The 21,984-nt window shown below is 42.7% G+C and overlaps 1 protein-coding gene and 1 pseudogene across 1 annotated transcript; one reads left to right on the plus strand and one right to left on the minus strand.

Annotated features, from left to right (window-relative positions):
- LOC106972826 (ribosomal protein L18-like) overlaps positions 1–13,283 on the minus strand; it is a 58,837-nt pseudogene extending 45,554 nt beyond the window's left edge.
- LOC106972828 (testis-expressed protein 13D) lies at positions 13,125–17,762 on the plus strand. The gene is given in 4 exon segments (XM_053201946.1): positions 13,125–15,177; positions 15,179–15,423; positions 15,478–16,058; positions 16,647–17,762. Coding segments are annotated over 3 exon segments (2,478 nt in total). The 5' UTR covers positions 13,125–13,515; the 3' UTR covers positions 16,049–16,058; positions 16,647–17,762.
- Positions 17,763–21,984: the final 4,222 nt, after the last annotated feature.

Genomic DNA, 21,984 nt, shown 5'->3' on the forward strand with positions numbered 1-21,984 from the left:
CAAAACCTCAAAGACAATGAATAAGACTAGAATCTGATATCCACAAGAGTGTGTTACAGATTTTAATGAAAACAATTTTTCTCTCTACAGTTACCTCTATTTCTATCAAAGTAAGACTAATTTGTTTGCAAAGTAAGTCTAGTCTCATTAAACTTTGCCTGATTATTTTCATAAATACAGCAAGAATAGTGACTGATCATATAGGCTCTTTTAAGTCTGTTTCACTGTTAAAAGCCTCTTGAAGCTAGGAAGCCAAGCCAAGGGTTTAATATCAGACTTGACCTGCAATACCTACACATTTGGGTTAATTCCTCTCTTCTTGAGGTTCCCCAAAATATCATAAGTTTCCTGAACCTGCAGGAAGAAACCTTCCTTACTCACCTGATAAGGTTGCCCAGAACCCTGTAAACAAGGTACCAGGCTATTTTTCCAAGGAGATTTATTTGCTCCTTAAAGTCAGCTTTAGCTCCTTAAAGCTTTCTGGTCATGTATGAGTCTATGTACATCTTTTTCAAATATGATATTCCAGTCAAAGCCTTGGTAATATAACCATTGTTTTTAATTACATTATGTTACAAGGAGAACAGATTCTTATGGAACCTATGCAAATAGCTATACTACCACAAAAATAAGAATACTCACTAAGAGTTTATGAATTCTGGTGGGACCAGGTAGGGAAAAAAATAATTGTTTTATCTTTGTTCACAAAGGTATACTTTACCAAACTGCCGATAGTTTAAGAGAAAAGAGAAAACATTTTCTTAAATTTAGAAAAACAAAACATTAAAGAACCAATAATGTTTCAAGAAGTCATTTAAATCATGTAGTCATCTTTATCAGTTCATTCAGTCCCATGTAATTAATTCCTTTTTCCTTGATCTTTTATTAGCAGTTTAACGAAGATGTCATGTTCTTCATTAGAGTTATGTAAATTCTTACCCAGTCTAGTAGTGTGATCTGAAAGTTATCAGAAACATGTACTTGTTACAGCCCCTTCCATGAATCTCCTTGAAGATGAAGTACTTTTGCAGGAACATTTTTACAAAAGCATCAGTTAAACGACAACTGTGTATAAATGGCAAAAGACTTAAAAATGGCCATGATTAAAGATCTGATGAGAGTTCATTATAATGCAATTGACAAGAGATTTGGCTATTTCTATGACGCACATTTTAATATGGAATATTAATAACTGGAATTAAAACAACATTACATATCAGAATTTTAGGAATTTTATATAAGTTCTGTTAACACTTATATTAATAACTCATACCCATATGAATTTAACCTTAAGAAGGTTAAACATCACTTTTTAGAATGACAATGTTCCCCATATAATTTAACATAAACAAGCCTAATTAGTTAAACATCTCTTTTTCTAGGAGAGAGAACAAGACTTTGAGATGTTCCATGGACCCTCTGGAAATCTCAAAGTTAGTTCAAGACCCAAATGACTTCATTTTGAATTTGATTTTGGGTAGATTTGTCAGAAATATCAAATGGTTTAAAACTACTCGATTAAATAGGATTGTAGATCACTATAAAACAATACTTAATTATCCATTTAACCAAAGTGACAATTTAAACGCAGGCGCAACTTAAACGCAGATACAAAAGGTTACATAGTTGTAAGCAAAACTTAGCTCTTTTAATTAAACGTTGAGAAGACTCAGTTTTAAGTAATCAAAGACCTAATAAGACTGCATGAAACAGTAAATTATTTTGATAAAGCACAGATTTAATCTTTGTTTTCTAGTCAGATTACTTAAAAGGTAAAGAAAAGCCTTTCACAATCTGTTATCAGGAGCAGATCAATAGTCCAAGAAAGCTTTGTCCTTTTAGCACATGAAAGAATATTAAGTTTTAGTTTTACATAAACATAACTACACAATTTTTTTAAATTTTTTTAATGTTTATTTATGTTTGAGAGAGAGACAGAGCATGAGTGGGGGAGGAGCAGAGAGAGAGGGAGACAGGCTCCAGGCTCCGAAGCAGGCTCCAGGCCCTGAGCTGTCAGCACAGAGCCCGATGTGGGGATCAAACCCACGAACCGTGAGATCATGACCTGAGCAGAAGTTGGACACCCAACCCACTGAGCCACCCAGGCGCCCCATAAGTACAATTTTTATTAAAATTATTTTTTAAAGCTCTTAAAGAAAATTATTCAATTTTAGCCAGCTTGACAACCCAAGGTAAGATTTTTCCCCCCTCTCTCTTCTCAACTTTCCATATCCATTTAGTTTGTTCTTTATTCTCTTGTCATTCAGACATAACCAGATTTTATATTTTATACAAAATTACTATTTTTCCTTTAACAAAACATATATTCATACCTCATACCTATTTTAAGTCAAAGATACATCCTACTTTTTTTGCATAGAGATGTTTCCCTTACTATTTCTGGTAGCTTTAATTTTATTTATTAAATTAACTCATTAATTAATTATTGAATTAATTAGAATTTTAACCCTTAGAAACTTTAATTTCTAGTAAAACCTAAGAAGTAAGCAATTGTGAACTGTTATACCAAAATTCTTTACATTGGCAAATTTATGAATATATTTCATGATTTCCAGAAGCTTATACTTTTTTTTATAGTATAATTTTTCAGTGTGGCACAGGACATATTTACTGATAGATCCAAATATCTTTAGTTTTTCTGTAATAAGAATCCCAAAGTGGATATACCTATTTCAGTAACTAATAATTCAGAATTTTATCTTATTTGGAAATGGTCTATATAGTCAATGAATTGCCATCATTAACCTAACTTATTAAAACTTTAAGGTTTAAAGTTACCAAAAAAGATTTTAGAAACTACTTAAGTAGAGATGTTATAAAATATTATTGAAAACTTTACTTATAAACTTTTACCTCCTTTACATCTATTTAAATCACATGTTTTAAATAATCATATTTAGATTACTCATGAAAATTTCATGAGACATTAAAGCAGCTAGTCATTGTCTTAAATTATTTTTCTTGCTGACGAATTTTGTAACAGAGATAACATGAGGTTATTTGACTAATAAATCCAGGTAGAATAAAAGTTGTATATCTGCATTATATTTAATGCTGATAACTCTGAAAACGTTTCTTTTTTAATTAAACCAATAACATTAAAGTAGCTTTTATTTACTAAAGAGTATTCCAGATCATGTGAACTTGACAAACATTTCAGTTAGGTTCAAATATATTTGTGAGAGCTTAGAAATATTTATTCTGATAACCACTTATTTCTCTTTAACACAATTAAATGGAACCTTTAAAAATTTAATTTTGGCAATAGCATCTTGAGGTGGGAAAATATCACATATACATGACATACATCTATAGACATACATAAACACAGAGACTTTATAGCTTTTGTTTTAAAATTTTAGCCATGAATCAAGTACAGTAATACAAAATCACTAGTTTAATAACCATTGGATCCAAATTATGTTTCTGCAATTGGAGTAAATTGTCTACCTGCTCAGATGGCTAAAAATTTTTACTAATATTTGTGGAGAAGACTCTTAAGAATTGTATTTGTCCATGGGGTGCCTGGGCGGCTCAGTTGGTTAAGTGTCCGTCTCTTGATTTTTGGCTCAGGTCATGATCTCACAATCATGACATCGATCTCCATGCCGGGCTCCAAGCCAGCTGTGGAGCCTACTTAAGATTCTTTCTCTCCCTCCCCCTATGCCCTTCCTTGCACATGCATACGCATGCTTGTGTGCGTGTTCTTGCTCTCAAAAAAATTTTAAAAAAAGGATTGTATCGGTCTTTGATAAGTAATCTTATGAAGGCTATGGACTAGCGTTTGGGCAAAGGAGCCTTTAAAGAAGTTTGTATATTAAAAATTTCTTTCCTCCCTTTTTTTCTTTAGTCTCAGGTGATTGTGGGCAGTGTTTTATCTACTGGGGTGTTTACATTTCAAAAGGATGGAAAAAATGTGTTTTCTCCTGGGAGTTTTATGGTAGATATCTCTATTATCAGAAGTGTAGGATAATTACTATTTAAAATGTTTCCTCTTTTTCTTAAGTACAGGACAGTTTTGTTTCTAAAGTCCTGATCTTTTATAATATCTACATGCATTTTGAGATGAATAGGGGAGATTTAGGGTTAGTAAGTTAGGTTAGCTTGGAATTACTTCTAGAGCATCATACTTTACATGCTCCAAGAGAAAGAAGCTTACTTTACATACCCCAGCAGGAGGAAGAATTTCTCCCTGACCAGCAACAGCCCAACCAATGAGAATTCAGCAAAACAACCTCTCCCAGCTTCCTCTTTTCTTCTATAGAAGCAGGCTCCTCTCCTCTATTCTCCAGACTTGCCAATGGTTTGTCATAGTTTGCTTGTCCTGAATTGCAATTCTTCTGCTATTACTGAATACACTAAATGTCTGGTAAAATAACTGGATCTTTTGTTTTCTAAGGTCAACATTACATGGTTGTTACAAGAACCCGCTTGAGCCCCTTGTGCTCTTTGCTTCTGAGTCGTCTTCTTCCTTTCAGTTCAGTAAGTCTCCTCCTTCATATGAGCTCCCTCCTTTTCGTTGAGCTCTCTGACTTTATTTAGGAGCTGTTCTTGTTTTTGTTGGTTTTTTAAAAAAAAATGTTTATTTATTCATTTGAGAGAGAGAGAGACAGCAAGAGGCAGAGAGAGAAGGAGAGAGAGAATCCCAAGCAGGCCCCACACTGCCAGTACAGAGCCTGATGCAGGGCTCAAACTCATGAACTGTGAGATCATGAGCTGAGCTGAAATCAAGAGTTGGATGCTTAACCAACTGAGCCATCCAGGTGCCCCTTTGTTGTTTTTATGAAGGAATTGCCCTTCTTGGGGAGTACTCTTCTATTTCTCAAACCTCTGTTTTTGAGTAATAGGATCCCAATCTGCTAAATTCTCTCAGGAGGGACCTCTTTCTTTTACCCCAGTTTTATGCTTTAAAACTATGGTTCCTCTTCATGTGCATTTTTAACTAATTAGGCCAATTTAACCAAAAATAATTTAGAACTCCAATGGCTATCATGGGGTACTTTTGATCTCCCCACACTTGCTTTTCTTAGAACCAGGGCTCTCAAATAAAAAAAACCAAATGGGAACCCTATATCAATTGGTATTTTGAGGCTTCCAAATATATTCAGGACTCTAAAATCCCCTGTTTACAAATTACCATTTCTTTTTTTAAATGTTTTATTTATTTTTGAGGGAAAGAGAGAGAGAGAGAGAGAGAGAGAGAGAGAGAGAGAGAGAGAGAGAACACAAGGTGGGGAGGGATAGAGAGAGCCAGAGACCCAGAATCCAAAACAGTCTCCAGGCTCTGAGCCATCAACACAGAACCTGACACAGGGCTCGAACTCACAAACCATGAGATTATGACCTGAGCCGAAGTTGGAGGCTCAACCAACTGAGCTGCCCAGGCGCCCATACAAATGACCATTTCTAAATTAACTGAGGTAAACAACTGAAAGAAGACAAAAAACTTCAGAGGTCTCTTTCTCCCCATCCTCTTTTATACCCTCTCTATCCCCACCTCTTTTCACCCTCCACTTCCTTATTCTAATTCTTTCAATGAACTTCCCTCTTTCTCTGAAATGCTCCTTGTTCCCTTCTCTGAACCGATTAGAAGATGCACCTTTAAAGATTTTTTTTAGTTTGTTTATTTAGGGGCGCCTGGGTGGCTTAGTCGGTTAAGAGTCCAACTTTGGCTCAGGTCATGATCTCACAGTTCATGAGTTCGAGCCCCACATCGGGCTCTTCGCTGACAGCTTGGAGACTGGTTCCTGCTTTGGATTCTGTGTTTCCCTCTCTCTCTGCCCCTCCCACACTCGTGCTCTCTCTCTCTCTCTCTCTCTCAAAAATAAATAAAAATTAAAAAAAAAATTTAAAGTTCATTTACTTATTATTGAGAGAGAGCAAGCAAGCACAAACTGGGGAGGGGTAGAGAGAAAGAGAGAGGGAGACAGAATCTGAAGTAGGCTCCAGGTTCTGATCTGTCAGCACAGAGTCTGACATGGGGCTTGAACCCACCAACTGTGAAATCATGACCTGAGCTGAAGTCTGCTGCTTAACTGACTGAGCCACCCAGGTGCCCCTAAAACTACACCTTCAAAATTAGACCTTCTGGGGGCACCTGGGTGGCTCAGTCGGTTTAGCATACAACTCTAGGTTTCAGCTCAGGTCATGATGCCAGGGTCAGGGGATCAAGCCCCATGTCAGGCTCTGTGCTGAGTGTGGAGCCTGCCTAAGATTCTCTCTCTCTTCTCTCTCTCTCTGTCTCTCTCCCTTAATCACACTCTCTCTCTCAAAAAAATAAATTAGACCTTATGAGGATCCTAATGCTAAGCCCTTAATTTCCCATGTCCCCTGGGCTAAGGCTGAACTACAAGCCATAGTCAAAGATTTTCCTGGAGTTATTGAAGATCCTCATAGTTTTGCCAAGGAATTTTTTAAAATTAGATTTGCCAAGGAATTTAATATAGTCATCCAGACCTACCAACCAGGTTCCTCAGATTTGTACCAGCTAGTTCACATGCTTGTTGGTAAAGGCCAGGCCCAACGCTGGATGAAAACAGCTAATTGGGATGATCCTGAAAAATCTTTAGAACTTTAAATGAGAGATCAACCCCATGCCTTTTTATATGATCAGGCTGGGAAATTGCTAAATGACTTTACCTGGCTCCCTAGGGCTTTTCCAAAACCTGTTGATTGGAATAAGATTCATGTTTGCACTTAAAAACTGAGTGAATCTGTGTATGACTATTATAGTCACCTCCGAATTGTTTTTAAAGAAAATTCTGGCCTCCTTATGGATGTTGAATCCACTCGGGTAGCCTTCAACTCTATGTTCATTAAAGGGCTAAACTGGGATCTTTCCCTTATAGTTAAAAGGGCTAGGATGGAATGGGAAACTTTGTCCACTCCAGATTCAGTTAATTTAGCAAATTGGCTCTCCTATACTCTAGAGGATTCAACTAAAAGGAAGACCAGTAAAATCCCTGATTTTCAGTTCTAACAAATGGAAGCCCCTAAACAAAATCAAACCCCTCTGCCATTGTTGCAAAAAACCAAGACACAGGAAGAAAGACTGTTCTGAATGTAAGCATTCTAGGTGCCTTCAGTCCTCTAGCCTTTCCAGTGCCTTCCTAACCCCCAACTACAGAACTGTAACTACAGGGGCTTTTCCCAATGTTTCCTCTTAAATTGCTTAGAGAATTTTTATCAACATTGGAGCTACACTCTCTATGCTTGACCCTACTGTTATCAAATAAATAGCCCTTACCTCGAAGTACTGAAATGGTTCAGAGTGGGGATCTCTAATAAACTTAAACGGGTTTCTATCTCTCAACCTATTCCCTTTTGTTTAGGCCCTCCAAGAGATACTCAAAACTTTGCTTCTGAGATTCCTTAGAGAAATACGATGCTGGAGTTTTTCTACTGAAAGGGGGAGAGAATTCTAGAATTTGATAGCAACCAAAATAGCCAACCAGGAAAATCAGATGACATTTCACCATCTTTTATTTGCTCCATCAAAATTTACACTAATTGATTTCCCTGTGGATAAGGTTAGTCAATCTTTCTTTGCCTTTACTTGGGAAGGAAAGCAGTGTACCTAGACAGAAATGCCCCAGGGTTTTACCAAAAATCCTTCCTACTTCTCCCAAAACTTTTAAATTTTTTGAGAGAGAGAGAGTGAGAGAGTGTGTGCATGTGTGTGAATTGGGGAGGGGCAGAAGGAGAGAGAATTCCAAGAAGACTCTGTACTGTTAGTGAACAACCTGATGAGGGGCTTGTTTCTACAACTGCAGGATCATGACCTGAACTGAAATCCAGAATTGGATGCTTAACCAACTGAGCCACCCAGGTACCCCTTCTCCAAAATCTTAAAAGTGGATTTAGGTGATATAAAGTTACCTGGAATCTCTACTTTATTACAATATGCAGATGATTTGTTTCTCTGCTCCCCTTCTCAGGCCTCTTTGCAGGAAGACAGCAACCACTTGTTAAAACTTTTAGTCTTAAAAGGACACAAAATCTCTGAGGAGAAACTGCAGATTGCTCAGACTCAGGTTTGATATTTGTGGCACCTGATTTCAAAACGAGGGCTGCATTTAGATCCAAAGAGGCCTCATGGCATCCTGAATTTCCCCAAACTAAGTGCTAATTACAAGGTTTTAGGCTAATTACAAGTTAGCTTCAGCCTAACTTGGCTCATGTGAAAATTGGATTCCAAACTCTCTTTCCCTCACTGTAATAATCTGAACCCTGCCACCATTCTTCCTTCCCCTATGGACAATACTCCTCATGACTGTGACTCTCTCAGATCACCTCCTGACTCCTTATGATCACTTATAGGAAACTCCTTTGTATAACATTAATTTTCCACGGTTTACTGATGGTTCTTATTTAAAAGGTGAAAATGATAAATATGCTGGGTATGCTTTTGCAACTCCTTTTAAAGTAATTGAGGCAACACTTTTGCCCTTGGCTGAATTGGCCAAACAGATGAATTGTATACACTTGATCACACCTGTATTTTAGCCAAAGGGAAAAACTGCAAATATCTATACTAACAGTAGGTTTGTTGGAGTAGCTCATGACTTTAGAATGCTATGGAAACAGCAAGGTGTCCTTATTTCCAGTGGAGACAAAATTAGAAATGGCTTTTATGTCCAGGAATTATTAGATGCCATACTCTTACAGACACTTTGGCCAGTATCAAGTTCCCTGCACATTTTAAACTTGATTCTCTTGAGGCTAATGGAAACCACCTTGAAGATTATTTCTGCAAAGAATGCTGCTCAAAAAGGAACAATTAAACGTCTGTCTTGATCCAAAGGGATGTTCCCCCAAATGATTATCTAGAAAAATTGACTAGGGATGTCCAACAATTGGCCCCAGAAAAGGAAAAACAATATTGGAAATCTACTAAACATTGGTTCAATAAAAAAGAAAACTCTGTGTTGGGCTAAAAGAATAATCCAGTGCTTCCAGAGACTCTAAAGTTCCCATTACTGATTACTATACATGCAGTGAATCATTAGTCTACTGATAAAAACCTTTATGAGCCAATACTAGTGGGTGAATATTAGCAAGGTCACAGAGTGCTTACTTTGCTTGCCCACCTGTCTAAAATATAATTCAGGAAAACCTGTCTGCACTGCTCCTCGACACTTTAAATTGCCCAGTGGACCATACGAGTTTTGTCAGATGGATTTTTTTTTAATTTTAATTTTTTATTTTTATTTTTCAATATATGAAGTTTATTGTCACATTGGTTTCCATACAACACCCAGTGCTCATCCCAAAAGGTGCCCTCCTCAATACCCATCACCCACCCTCCCCTCCCTCCCACCCCCCATCAACCCTCAGTTTGTTCTCAGTTTTTAAGAGTCTCTTATGCTTTAGTTCTCTTCCACTCTAACCTCTTTTCTTTTTTCCTTCCCCTCCCCCATGGGTTTCTGTTAAGTTTCATTCTTTTTCATTGTTTGGCAGATGGATTTTATTCAGCTTTCCCCATCTCATGGATATAAATATATATTGGTAACGGTTTGTGTATTTTCTTACTGGACTCCTATTTTTGTGCCTAAATTCCTATTAGAAAAGATCATCCCTACCTGCAGAATCCCTCTTGAACTTCATAATGACCAGGGAACTTGCTTCAACAGGTTTGTGCTTTTTGGCCAGTGTTGCAACACTTCCGTTGTGCTTATTACCCTCAATCCTCAGGGCTAATAGAATCCACTAACAGCATTATTAGGCAAAATTTGTAGAGATCCTTCAAATACCCTGGCCAAAAGCACTCCCATTAGTGGTTCTAAATTTCAGGTGTACCCCTTTTGGAACTCATTAACTCTCACCCTTTGAGATAATCATAGGATGACCAATGTACTTGGCTCCTGCTGCTTTTGATCCACAGTCGGTAAAGGGGGATATCCTTTAATATTGCAAAGGCCTAATTGCTTCTGTTGAAAATAACCATATTTTAGCAGAACAATCTTTCCACAGCACACTCCCCAGAGACAAAGACTTTAAATATCAACCTTGCAGCCCAGAAATTTCTCACACCTTGCAGCCCAGAAATTTCATCTATTGGAATGACATCTCCAGAAAGACTGTCTTCAACACTGATGGAAAGACCCCTCTCAGGTACTGTTAACCAACTCTTGTGCTGCCAAACTTCAAAGAAAGGACCCTTGGATCCATGTGTCACATCTACAGAAAGCACCAAAACCTAACTAGATCTGCACACCAACTGATGACCTGAAAAAAAAGATTTCTAGGAATCGAAGCAAATGACAGTTGAAGGAGACAGTTTTCCCAAGATGACCAGCCCAGACCTGTATACATTTTTCTCACTGTTGCTTCTAACCTTATTTTCTCCCTTTTTTTCTTGGCCCAATCTATTGCAGAAAAAGAAAACCTTTCCAACTATTAGATCTGTCACCAGAAATCCAATCTATTCTTCTCTATTTAAATATGATTTTTTCCCCCTGCATCCAAGGGAAACACAAATGAGTTTGACTACAGAGCCCTGGAAAGCAGGAGGAGTTGTAAGGGATAGAGCAAAGTGAATCCTACCACCTGTCCTTGTGCTTCTGCTAAATTCACTTCCTGGATTTCAGCATTTACATGAGTAACATGTATACCCTGGCCCTGGAGATCAGGCCAGAGTGCTCTTGGTAAATCTTGTAAGGAAAGAGAAGTTGAAATAGGCAGCTGGATGTTTAAGGGATTTTCTGGGGAAGGTGGGGGAGTTTTATGAGCTAAGGGAATTTGCTGAGGAGACAGGGCTGGATTTTAATTTTAATTCTAATTTTTTAAAGTTTTTATTTAAATTCCAGTTTTGACATGCTGTGTAATGCTAGTTTCAGGTGTACAATTAAGTGACATGGCTGGGTTTTATTTTATTATTTACTTATTCATTTCTAAAGTTTATTTATTTTGAGAGGGAGAGAGAGAGAGAAAGAATGAGCAGGGGAGAGGCAGAGAGAGAGAGAGAGAGAGAGCGAGAGAGAGAGAGGATTTCAAGCATGGGAGCCTGACATGGGGCTTGATCCTATGAACAGTGAGATCATGACCTGAGCCGAAATCAAGAGTCAGAGCTTAACCAACTGAGCCACCCAGCTGCCCCAGGGCTGGATTTTAAAAAGAGGAATTTATGTTGGATGTGGACTTTAATTTTCGTTCTAAGTCTAATTTCTGTTCTTTAACCTTGTTAAGGCAGTCCCTAAAGGTACTAATTATTCTCCTCTATATCCACTTCATAATTTGGTCTTTCCATAGGTACCTATAACAGTTGTTTAGGATGAGAACTCTTTAATTTTTTTTTCAAATGTAGAAGTTTTTCTAATTGAAAGGATTTATTATCTGGCAATGATGAGTAGGATCTTATATTAATCTCAATAGAGACTCAAACCAATAAGACTTTTTATAGCTTAACCATGGACATAAGAGGCATCCCAAAAGAGGGTACAAGCCCTCACAAGATCCAGAGGGTTCACTCCCAAAGTTAGCATACAAAAGCAAAAACCTTTGTTGTCACCAGTGGTAAGAATGATGTAGTGAAAATGGTGTCTCCAGTTTCCCATGAAAATGTGAGATGCCTCCAGTCACAGAGTCACTAATCTGTAAAGGTACTACTGGAATGATACTTTTCCAGCACTAACAAGACAACAGTGGTTTAGACAACTGAGGCACCTTATGACAAACTCCTCTGAGACCTAGCACAGTTGGACAAAGAGAAGGTTGCCTATGACTTCATGTGTTTTATTTCCAAGCCTATTTGGTTGGCCACCAGATGCAAGCCAGTACTTGTATCTTCTGATTGGCAGAGACCAGAGAGAATATTCTCACTGGTCACAAGGCCACACTCTCAGGACAGAACAAGATGAAAGCAAACCTCATCTGGTTTTTACATAAGGGACCCACCGCCAAGTTTGTCTAAACAGATGCCAATCTGTTCAGAACTGTGAACTCACCAGTCTGGGAAGCATTCAACCCAATGGTTTCCCTCCTTATGACAAATGATAGGGACAAAAGAAAACAATGACTGTCCTTGGGAGGAAAGAGAGCAATAGAAAACAGGAGTATTCGTAATAAATCTTTACCAGTCACTATACCCAAGGAACTAGTTTACACAAATATATTCTCCTGCTAAACTAAATTTAGAAAAAAAAAAAAAGGACTTTCACCACTCTCACTTCCACCAGACCCTGTGAGCAGAGATCCAGGAGACTGATGTGGTAAGAATTCTTAGTTTCTGCAGGCTCTTGTCAGATTCCCAGGATCTCTCAGGTGCCGCAGCCCCAGATTCAGCAATGTGTGGGTCGTGGAGGGCCCCAGGTTGGATGCCAAAACTGTAGAAGTGGAAAAATTTTCCCTTCTTACCTTCTAGGTTCTTTGGCTGGCCTAATAATTAAATTAACATAAGTAGGATTTACAGGAGGAAAACAAATTTAATTTCTTATATACAGGAAATCCATATAAATATGAGACTCAAAAAAGTGACCAAAGCAGGCAACTTTTAGAACTGCAAGAAAAAAAATTGTGAAGAATTGACAAGACAAAGAGGTTTGGGTTTGGGGTCATAAATTAGTGAAGAAGTAATAAGGTGTTTTATATTGCCTTCTCAACCCTAAATTCATTCCCTGTTTCTAGTGATGAGGGTGCCTTCTACTCTTTGGGAATAGACAGGGTACCCTTCATATGGGTGATTTATTTCCTCCTTTCAGGGGCACAAAGGAGGGTTAGAATGTCCTTCTTATATCAACTGTATCTTAAGTAACTTTAACTCAAAGTAATGTGCCAAAGTGACATATTTTGCTCTCCTTCACCTGGTTCCCACTGCTGCCCCAAAGTTCAGCTTCATTCCTTTCCCCACAGCAGTAGAGCAACCGTGGCCCTTCTTTCTCTGTCCTGCCCCTTTTCTGGGTTTTGATAGATGCCAGGCATGCACCCTATTTATCTTCCTGAACAGGGGGTCCTGCAACCCCAGTCTTCACCTCAACTCTTTCTCTCCCTCCCCTAAAAGTTCTCTGACATTCTTGTACCACCCTTCCTTTTAGACCAGGAGTGTGTGTGTGTGTGTTTGAAAGTCCCATCCCAGCCCGTTATGTGCATGAGTGGCAACTATTACTATCTCCAAAGAATCTGATTTGCCCCCTCCCAGTCTGGGCTCACTGTAGTACCCAGCGCTGCCGAGCGCTCTGTTGGCCTTCCAGGGGGCGCTCGGCCCCGGACCGTGCCTCCCAGAAGACCTTGCGGTGGCTCGTGTGGCTCAGAACTCTGTGACGCATCATGCCATCTTTGCCCTTCACGCAGTGGGCATCGGTGTGGTGACAGAACGTTTTTCTTTCTTTCTTTTTTAAGGAAAACAAGGGAGTGAGGGAGAAAAGAAGTCAAGGACGAGGCCAGGACTTGAAAAGGACTGAAGTAGGACTGAGCGGGGAGGTGAAGGGTGGACCTTTACTGACGGCGGCAGGGGCGGCAGCGGCTGTGAGGTGGACGGTTAACTAGGCCGCAGCAGCCATGGCGGTCGACTTTGGGGACCACGCCAGCGGGTTCCGCCACACCGAGGTGATCAGGTTCATCAACGACGAAGTCCTCGTGAACGGCGGTGGGCCGGATTTCTACGCGGCCTTGCGCTCGCGGCCCTGGGACGAGGTAGAGGAGCGCCTTCGGACGGTCCTGGCCGACCCGCAAGTGCCGCGCGCCATGAAGAGGGCCTGTGCGTGGAGCGCGCTCGCTTTGAGCGTGCGCGTGGGAGCCAGGCAGCGGGAGCAGCAGGAGCGCCAGGTCTCGCGGCTGCAGAACCAAGTAGACGAGCGCGAGACGACTACCTGGGCCCTGGCCTCCGAGCTGCAGCGGCTGCGCGGGGAGCGCGAGTCGGCGGTCGCACAGCTGCGCTCCACACAGGCCGCCCTGCGGCAGACTCTGGTCGAGTGTGACGTGCTTCGTGGGCGGCTGCTCCAGGTGGGGAGGGCCTCCCGGGTCGTGCCGCTGGCCCGCGAGAGAGGTCCTGGGCCTCCGGCCGAGCCACTTGGGGCCATAGCATGGCCCCGGAATGCAGATGTGGTGGCCAGGGAGCTGCGCAGCAGGCTGTATTTTGAGGCCCGGGTGCCGGCCCCGGTGGCTGTCCTTTACGTGCCGGGACCCCCGAGTCCCTGGGCTCAGGCCGTACAGCCCGCTCTGCCAGTGCCCGTGCGGTACTTGCTTCCGTTCCGTGCCCCGTTCCCCGTGGGATTCCCCGTCTCGCCACCTCTGCCGCCAGTAGTAGTCATGGATGCAGAAGCTGCAGTAGTTCCACATCAGATGCCTCCTCTGGGGATCGGGCCACCTGGTCCACGTGCTGCAGTGGGCTACCAAGAGGGGATGGTCCCACGGTGGGACCAGAGGAGCTGCAGCCAGGCGGAAGGTCCTGCGATCCTCCAGAGTGCAGTCCCCCTGAGGGACATCAGAAGCCTTAGCCAAGAAGGTCCGCAGAGGCCTCAGGGGATGGTTCCTGTCAGAGATAGCTGGAGCCAGAGCCAGAGCCAGGAAGAAGATCCAGAGAACACCCAAGAAGTGGTCCCCCTTGGGGATAGCTGGAGCCACAGCCAGCAAGAAGATCCAGAGAGAGCCCAGGGGACCGTTCCTATCGGGGAGAGCAGGAGCCACAACCAGGAGGAAGGTCCAGAGAGGGCCCAGGGGGTGGTTCCTGCTGGGGACAGCCAGAGCCAGAGCCAGGAAGAAGGTCCAGAGTGGGCCAAAGGAATGGCCACCCTTGGGGATGGCTGGAGCCAGAGCCAGGAAGACCGTGCAAAGAGGGCCTGGGAGATGGTTCCCGTCGGGGAGAGCTGGAGCCATAGCCAGCAAGAAGATCAAGAGGTGCTCCGGGGGGTGGTCCCCCTTGGGGAGAGCTGGACCCAGAGTCAGTGAGAAGGTCCAGAGAACCCCCAAGGAATGGTCACCCTTTGGGGTAGCTGGAGCCAGAGTCGGGAAGAAGGTCCAGGGTGGGCCCAAGGAATGGTTCCTGTTGGGGATAGCTGGAGCCACAGCCAAGAAGAAGATCGAGAGATGCCCCAGGGGGTGGTACTTCTTAGGGATAGTTGGAGCCTCAGCCAGGAGGATGTTCTAGAGAGGCCTCAGGGGATGGTCTCCTTTGGGGATAGCTGGAGCCAGAGCCGGAAAGAGGGTTTGGAGAGGCCTCGGGGGGGTGGTACTCCTTAAAGATAACCAGGGCCAGAGCCAGGAAGAAGGTCCAGAGAATCCTCAGGAGATGGTTCCCTTTGGGGATAGTTGGAGTCTCAGCCAGGAAGAAGGGCCAGCAAAGGCCCAGGGGATGGTCCCCTTTGGGGGTATCTGGGGCCTCAGCCAGGAAGAAGGTTCGGGGCGATCCCAGGAGATGGTTACCTTTGGTGCCAGCAGGATGAATAGCCGGGAAGAAGATCCAGAGAGGCCCCAGGAGATGGGGGCCAGTGGGAGACACAACCAGGAAGAAGATCCAAAGAGGCCTCAAGTGATGGTGCCCCTGGGGGCCAGTAGGGACCACAGCCAGGAAGAAGGTCCAAAAAGACCCCAAGGGATGGCCCCCCTTGTTGCCAGCAGAAGCAGTAGCCACGAAGAAGATCCAGAGAGGCCTCAGGAGATGCTCTCCTTGGGGGCCAGCGGGAACTACAGCCAAGAAGAAGGGCCAAGAAAACCCCAGGGGACGGGGGACAGAAGACGCCATAGCCAGCAAGAAAGTCCAAAGAGGTACCCCCCGGGGTTTAGGAGGAGCCACAGCCTGGAAGAAGGTCTACAGAGCCCCCAGGCGACCCCCCAGGGGGACAGCTGGAGCTATGGTGTGAGGGAAAGCCCAATGAAACAGCAGCCTCAGGGGCAGAAGGCCAAGCAACCAAAAGGGAAAAAAGCTCTGGGTTTCCTGCACCAGGAGAAGTCTGCCTCAGGCTGCGGCCCAGAGAGTTGGGAGTGCCCATGGTGTAAAGCCATGAATTTTTCATGGCGCATGGCCTGCTGTAAGTGCAAGGAAGGCTGTGTGGAAGTTGAGAGTGGAGACCCGGACCCAGGACCAACTCACTGATTTGCGAAAGGTAAGTAAGAATGAAAACGAAAGAAAAGACCAATTTCATAAGCCCAAAGAAAAACCAATTTCATAAGACCCTCTTCTGACCAAAAAGTAACTTATTTACCTCACAGAAAATTTGCAAACCAAAATTAGTGTAGAGAGAATTAAAACAAACCATTATTCTAGTACCCAAAGTAACAACCTTTTATCATTGTGGGTACTACATACACACATAAATGCAAATGTATTTATATACTTTTTAAAATTTACTTGAACAAAGACTGCTTTTGAGTATCATATTCTTTAAAAAGGAACTTCTCTTAATTGCACTGACATTCACAGGTGGTGGATTCTGAATGGCTGATGCCGATTGGTGGACACCCTGGAGAAGCTGAAGTCTTGGAGCCTTGCCCCGCCCTCCCCTCCACTCTCTTCTGTTTTCTTATTCACATCCTTTTTTCTGAAAGTGCTGTGTCTTTGGCTGGGAACAGCCATGTCTTTTTCGAGTTATAACTATACTGAGTTTCAGGAGCACTGCTTTTCCTTGGAAATGCTATTGTTCCTTTGTACACGGCTACAGTGTTCATGTTTGCTCCTGGTTTTTATTTTATAGGTGAGGGCCTGTTTTTGTGTCTCCGAGCCCCACAGAAATTGTTTGTTGCTGAAGAAGCTGAACCTGTCCCATTAGAAGATCTTCTAAGAGTTTAAAGAAATCACACTTGATTCCTGCTGACCTGCACCTCATCGAGACCCCCGTTGGCTGGAGCGGAGAGGAGTGAGAGGAAGTCGGGGAAGAGGAGATGCTTCGGCGCTCCTTAAGGCGGAAAGGAGGGCAAAATGATTTTGTTAGAATTTAATTTCTCTGTTGGGACAAGGAATTAATTTGGAAGAGTTGGGGGGTGTTGTGGTGTTAAATTCTGTAAGTGATAGCAAATTTGATAGATAACATTTAATTCATTATACAAATTGTTATTGATTGCCTAGTTTAGGTTAGGAGCTAGAACCATATGTTAATATTTAGGGCACACATCATAACTTTTTCATTAGATGATAGGAGAGAGCATAATTTGAGATCAGAAGTGAGTTATTTGCCTAGTATATAGCATGGGCTTCGGGTAAACCCATTTGAAGTAACATAGATATTTTGCAATTCCAGGAGCAACATCAGAACTTTCATGAGAGGATTTACCAAACTCCTCATCTCCTTGCTCCTAGGTGAAACAAATGAGCAGTGGCAAAGATCAGGAAAGTAGCATCACAAAGTGCAGGCAGGATTTTTCTGAAAGTCTGATTTCTTTCCTTGAGAGGGAAAACTATTTTCCTTGTTGCCCTGAAAGACCAGTAACTTAAGTATCTTAAGTCACTGAGTGACTTAAAGATAGTACTTGGGGGAGTGTTATACACTTGAATCCTCAGTCTTGGCTGCCTCCATCCCAAGCCCCTTTCCAGCCAAGAATGGATGAAGAACACAGTGGATTCCAAGGACAGACATAATGCTTCTCTTGGATTAGATTAAAAATAATACTGGACTGGATCAAGCACTCTTGACAATGACCCTGGTCCCCTTATCTTCCACTTGGTGTATTCTCTGCAAGGCTGTCTGCTCTTCTGAGGCAGCTGGCACAAGTGAGGAGGGAGCCATGATGGAGCCCAGGGGGTGGGAGGTTAGATCAGCCTCAGTCTGAACAAAAGATGTTGTAGTTTCCCCTGTGAGATCTGCCCAGCTCACCAAGGTCAACCTCTGCCAAGGTTTTTCTGATATTAATTAGTAATAAAGAGTGTGTACTTGCCTGCTGTATCTTCTGTGTAACGTGTATCTTGGGGAAGGTTGGCCAGAGGTGGCAGCTTAAATCTGCATCCTTTCCTCTAGCTCACTGAGGTGAAGGAAAGTTCAGTCTCATTCATTATGAGAGGGGCCCTGCCTCTTCCTGTGAATTACCCAAGAACGGGAGGGGGAAGGGGTTTTTGTGGGGCCTTCAATGCATTGTGATTATCCCTGCTACTCTTACTGTCCAAGTCCAGATGGTCCCTTGAAGGTGGGCATGTCTGCTTCTCTAGGGCGAGTGGGGTTTGGAGGTGTCTGCCAATGCTGGGAGCCCTAATGCCTAGGGTCCATTTCCCTACATGAACCATGCAGCCATTCCCCTCTGGGGCCCTCCCTTCTTCCTTGCAGGGAGTAAGGAGTGCTAAGGTATCATTAACAGTATTCTCCTTCCTTTCTCTCTATTCTATAAGTCATTCCTCTCTCCTTTAGCATGATTTGGTCCAAATAATAAGGATTATAGAAAACCAAATACAGGCTGGTGGAATAAACCTCCCCTGGTACAAGGGGGGAACAAAGATCTGGATGCCTTTTGGAATGGGTATTGTGAGATGAGGGGATGAACAACAAAAATCCTGTCATACTGGAAATCTCTCTTAGAGATATGACTAACAGTGAGGGCCTTGGTTATCTAGGATAGGAACACAGGAATAAAAGAGAGCTGTGGGGAAACAAACTCATAACTATTTGGAGGTGGAAGAGAGGAGATACTATGATATTTTATAGATCCTTAAGTCCCCTATACATTTGGAAAGATGAGCATGTACAGATATTTTTCCTCCTGGGTCTAAATTTAGTGTTGGTGCAATACAGGAAGAGTTCAAATGGTGATGGAGAAAGAGGAAAGAGAGGCCTTGCAGCAGCTACTACCATTACTGATGGTAGGGGTGGGCCTAGTACTGCAGCCTTACAGGCACTTTTGAAGGTGGTGGTGGTGGAGGAGGGATATGGGTATTTCTCTGAACAGGAGCGTACAGGGGAGGTGGGAAGAAGCTCTTCAGATTTTCTGTGGGATCTTCAGAGTGGGAGAGGCAAAATTCAGTGTGGAAGATCATAGCAATAGTCTCCTGTACTCCATATTCTCACCCATTTCATCACTTCATACCTGCTACTAGATCCTCACAGGAGCAGTGGTTTCAAACTCCCCATTTCCACAATGAATGTACCACCTATCCCTTATCCCCTTCCACTCCCACTAGCAAAGCAGCATCAGAAGGAGAGGCTCTGATAAGAGCAGTTCCTGTGGGAGCATCTGCAGCTACCATACTGGGATATGGAAAAAGTTCCTTTGGTAAGCAAGAGGAGGCAGCAGCCTCGGGGGCAGAAGGGACAGGAATGAAGGACTTAGCATTCCTTAAGATCTCTTAGGGATGAGAAAATTGTACCTGGTAAAGACCAAGGGGCTAGAATGGTGGAAGTGGTAAAAAATGATTATTTTGGGGATAAAACCATGTTTCAACTGAAGGAGATGTCTGATCTGGACAAGAGCTTTGTCTTCTGATGGGGCCAGTCCTCTTTGATTTCAGAAATGCAAAGAGAGAACCAAGGAGATATTAAACAGAACAAGTAATTTTCTGAGTATGTCTCAAATTATAAATGTAGCTTAATTTCACCTGGGAAAAATTAGAAAGCGCAGAAAAAGAAAAAAAAAAAGATTTAACCATAATCCCACCACTGGAGTGAAGTGCCACTGTTTATATTTTTATGTATTTAATTCCATAAATGTATACAGAGATAGGTGTGATAGGCGTTTTAAACATCCTTTACATGCAATTGTATAGAATATTTTATAGCCTTATTTTTTATTGTGGTTAAAAAAAACAACATGAAATCTTACCCACTTAACAAAATTTTAACTGTGAAATTTAACTACATTACTAACTATAAGCACAACGTTGTACAGCAGGTCCCTAGATCTTTTTCATCTTGTGTGACCAAGTTTATACCTGTAGTCTTATTTTTAATTAATATGTTAACTAAGTTTTTTTTCCTTTCACACCTTGATGCTTGCAGGTGGAGGCCCTACCCCAGACTCATCCTTGAGGAGTTTGGCTCACACCGCCTATAAATTAAACCCCAATCCTTGTCAGTGCCTCCCCTTACCCCACTCAGAGTCACAATGCAGTGGTACTTCATCCCAGGGGACCATGGCCAGATGTTGGGGACCAGGTTCTGGACTAGAGGCTGTGTGGGGAAGGACTGCCTGAGGCCAAAATAGAGGAGTAATGTGCAAGCACTGGAGCCAAGTCTATCGCCTTCTGGGAGGCTGAAGGCCACTGGGCAGAGACTTGGGCCCCAGTCTGACGTCTGCCAAGGTCCAAGGCTGAAGCAACACACTGTTTCATCGCACATCCCTGGGGCCAGTAGTTTCTCCTGGCAGTAGAGAAGTTTATAGAATCTGTCTCAGGAGACCATTGCTGCCGTACCTCAGCCTCTCACCGCCAAAGTACAGCCTCAAAGAATTGCTCTGTCTGACCCGGTCCAACTGCAAGTACCGAGTGATGGTGGAGCTGGCTCCTTCACCTAAGCCCCTCCATCAGGAAATGTTCCCGTCTTCTGAACACAAAGAGCAACACCTACCTGCTGGGGTCAGGCTGGATGAAACACGGTTTTTCCCAGGAAGGCAAATAGGGCAGAATTGGAGCCCTCCGGATATGCTCTGTAGATATGGGTGTGTATAGGGATGTAAATTCGGGTCCAGATGGAGGGGCAGGGAGCGGATGGGCTGGAATACACTGAGGATTAAGGGTGGCTCAGAAGATGACGGTATCACCCCTGAGATGCTGCTGCAGTTATCGCCCGTCCTAGAGCAACGCGATCTCGCGGGATCTCAGGAGCTCTACGTGGGCGGGGCAGGGGAGTCCTGGGAAGAGAAATAGCTGGGTGTCTCCTGGCTGGAGCCCTCTTATCCGAGACTCGTCCCTAAGGGGGCTAGCTCAGGCCACCTATCAAGCAAACCTCACTTCTCCTTTGCGTCTTTCCCTGCCTGTGCCGCTTTGCCCCGCGGGTCCTAGGCTGGGTGTTGGGGACTGGCCCAGAGGCTGTGCAGGGGCAGAACCATGGAGGCCACGACGGGTAAGTGAATTGCGCACGCAATATATTAATTAATCCATGGACAACATCTAGAAAAAAGTAGGTGATAACATATTTCTATGAGCTCTAAATACAAGAGGCTGGGGGCAATTCATAGCTATAAGACCTGAGCAATCTGTGTGGGAGTGAGCATAAAGAAACAATGGATCATCTGACAGACCAGAAAATAGGAAAATCCTAAAATAGTCTACAAACCAAAATACTCTACAAGTATTAATTAGAAAACACAGTGCTCTGAATTGAGAAAAGCAAGTGGAAGTAGAATGAGTACAAGTGAAATGTGGTAAGGTTGAAGAGGTTGGGTTATCTAGGCATGATGAGCTCTCAAAACCGCAGCCAAAGCTCCCTTCCAGTACAAACCCACACTGAGAGGAGAGACGTCATTCTGTTTCTCATTCTGTTTTTCCTTTATAATTACTTTGGAATTTTTCTCTTATCATTTTCTGTTACCCATTTTTAAATGAAATCGGTTTTCCTGAGTTTTTAGAAGGAGGCATGGTTCAAGCAGAGCTTTTCTAACATCTCAAAGTTCAATGTATTGTTTTTGTGTGATCTTCAAAAAGCAGCTTGCTTTCTTGCAGTTCTGGAGGCTAAAAGTCCAAAATCAAGGTGTTAGCAAAGTTGGACCGTGAGGGGCCTAAGAGAAAGATCTGTCCTAGGCCTCTCTCCTTAGCTTGTAGATGGCTATCTTCTGCCAGTACCTTTTCAAATTCTCTTTCCTCTATATGTGTCTCTGTCTCTGTGTCCATATTTTCCTTCTTTATAAGGACACCAGTCAGATTAGGGCCCACCCTAATGACCTCACCTTAACTAATTTCATCTGCAGTGACCCTATTTCCAAGTAAAGTCACATTCTGAGGTTCTGGAGTTTGGGATTTCATCATGTGAATTTTTAGGGTACACAATTCAACTCATAAGACTCCTAAATGTAGTTTTTCTACTTAGGTCTCTGAATTTAAGAACAATTAAGACTAAGCTTTTGAAACTCTTTTCTAGTATAGGTATAAACTAGATTTGAATTCTAGCACTGGTTATT

Source organism: Acinonyx jubatus, chromosome X (genome assembly GCF_027475565.1).
Source record: "Acinonyx jubatus isolate Ajub_Pintada_27869175 chromosome X, VMU_Ajub_asm_v1.0, whole genome shotgun sequence".
Classification (NCBI taxonomy): domain Eukaryota; kingdom Metazoa; phylum Chordata; class Mammalia; order Carnivora; family Felidae; genus Acinonyx; species Acinonyx jubatus.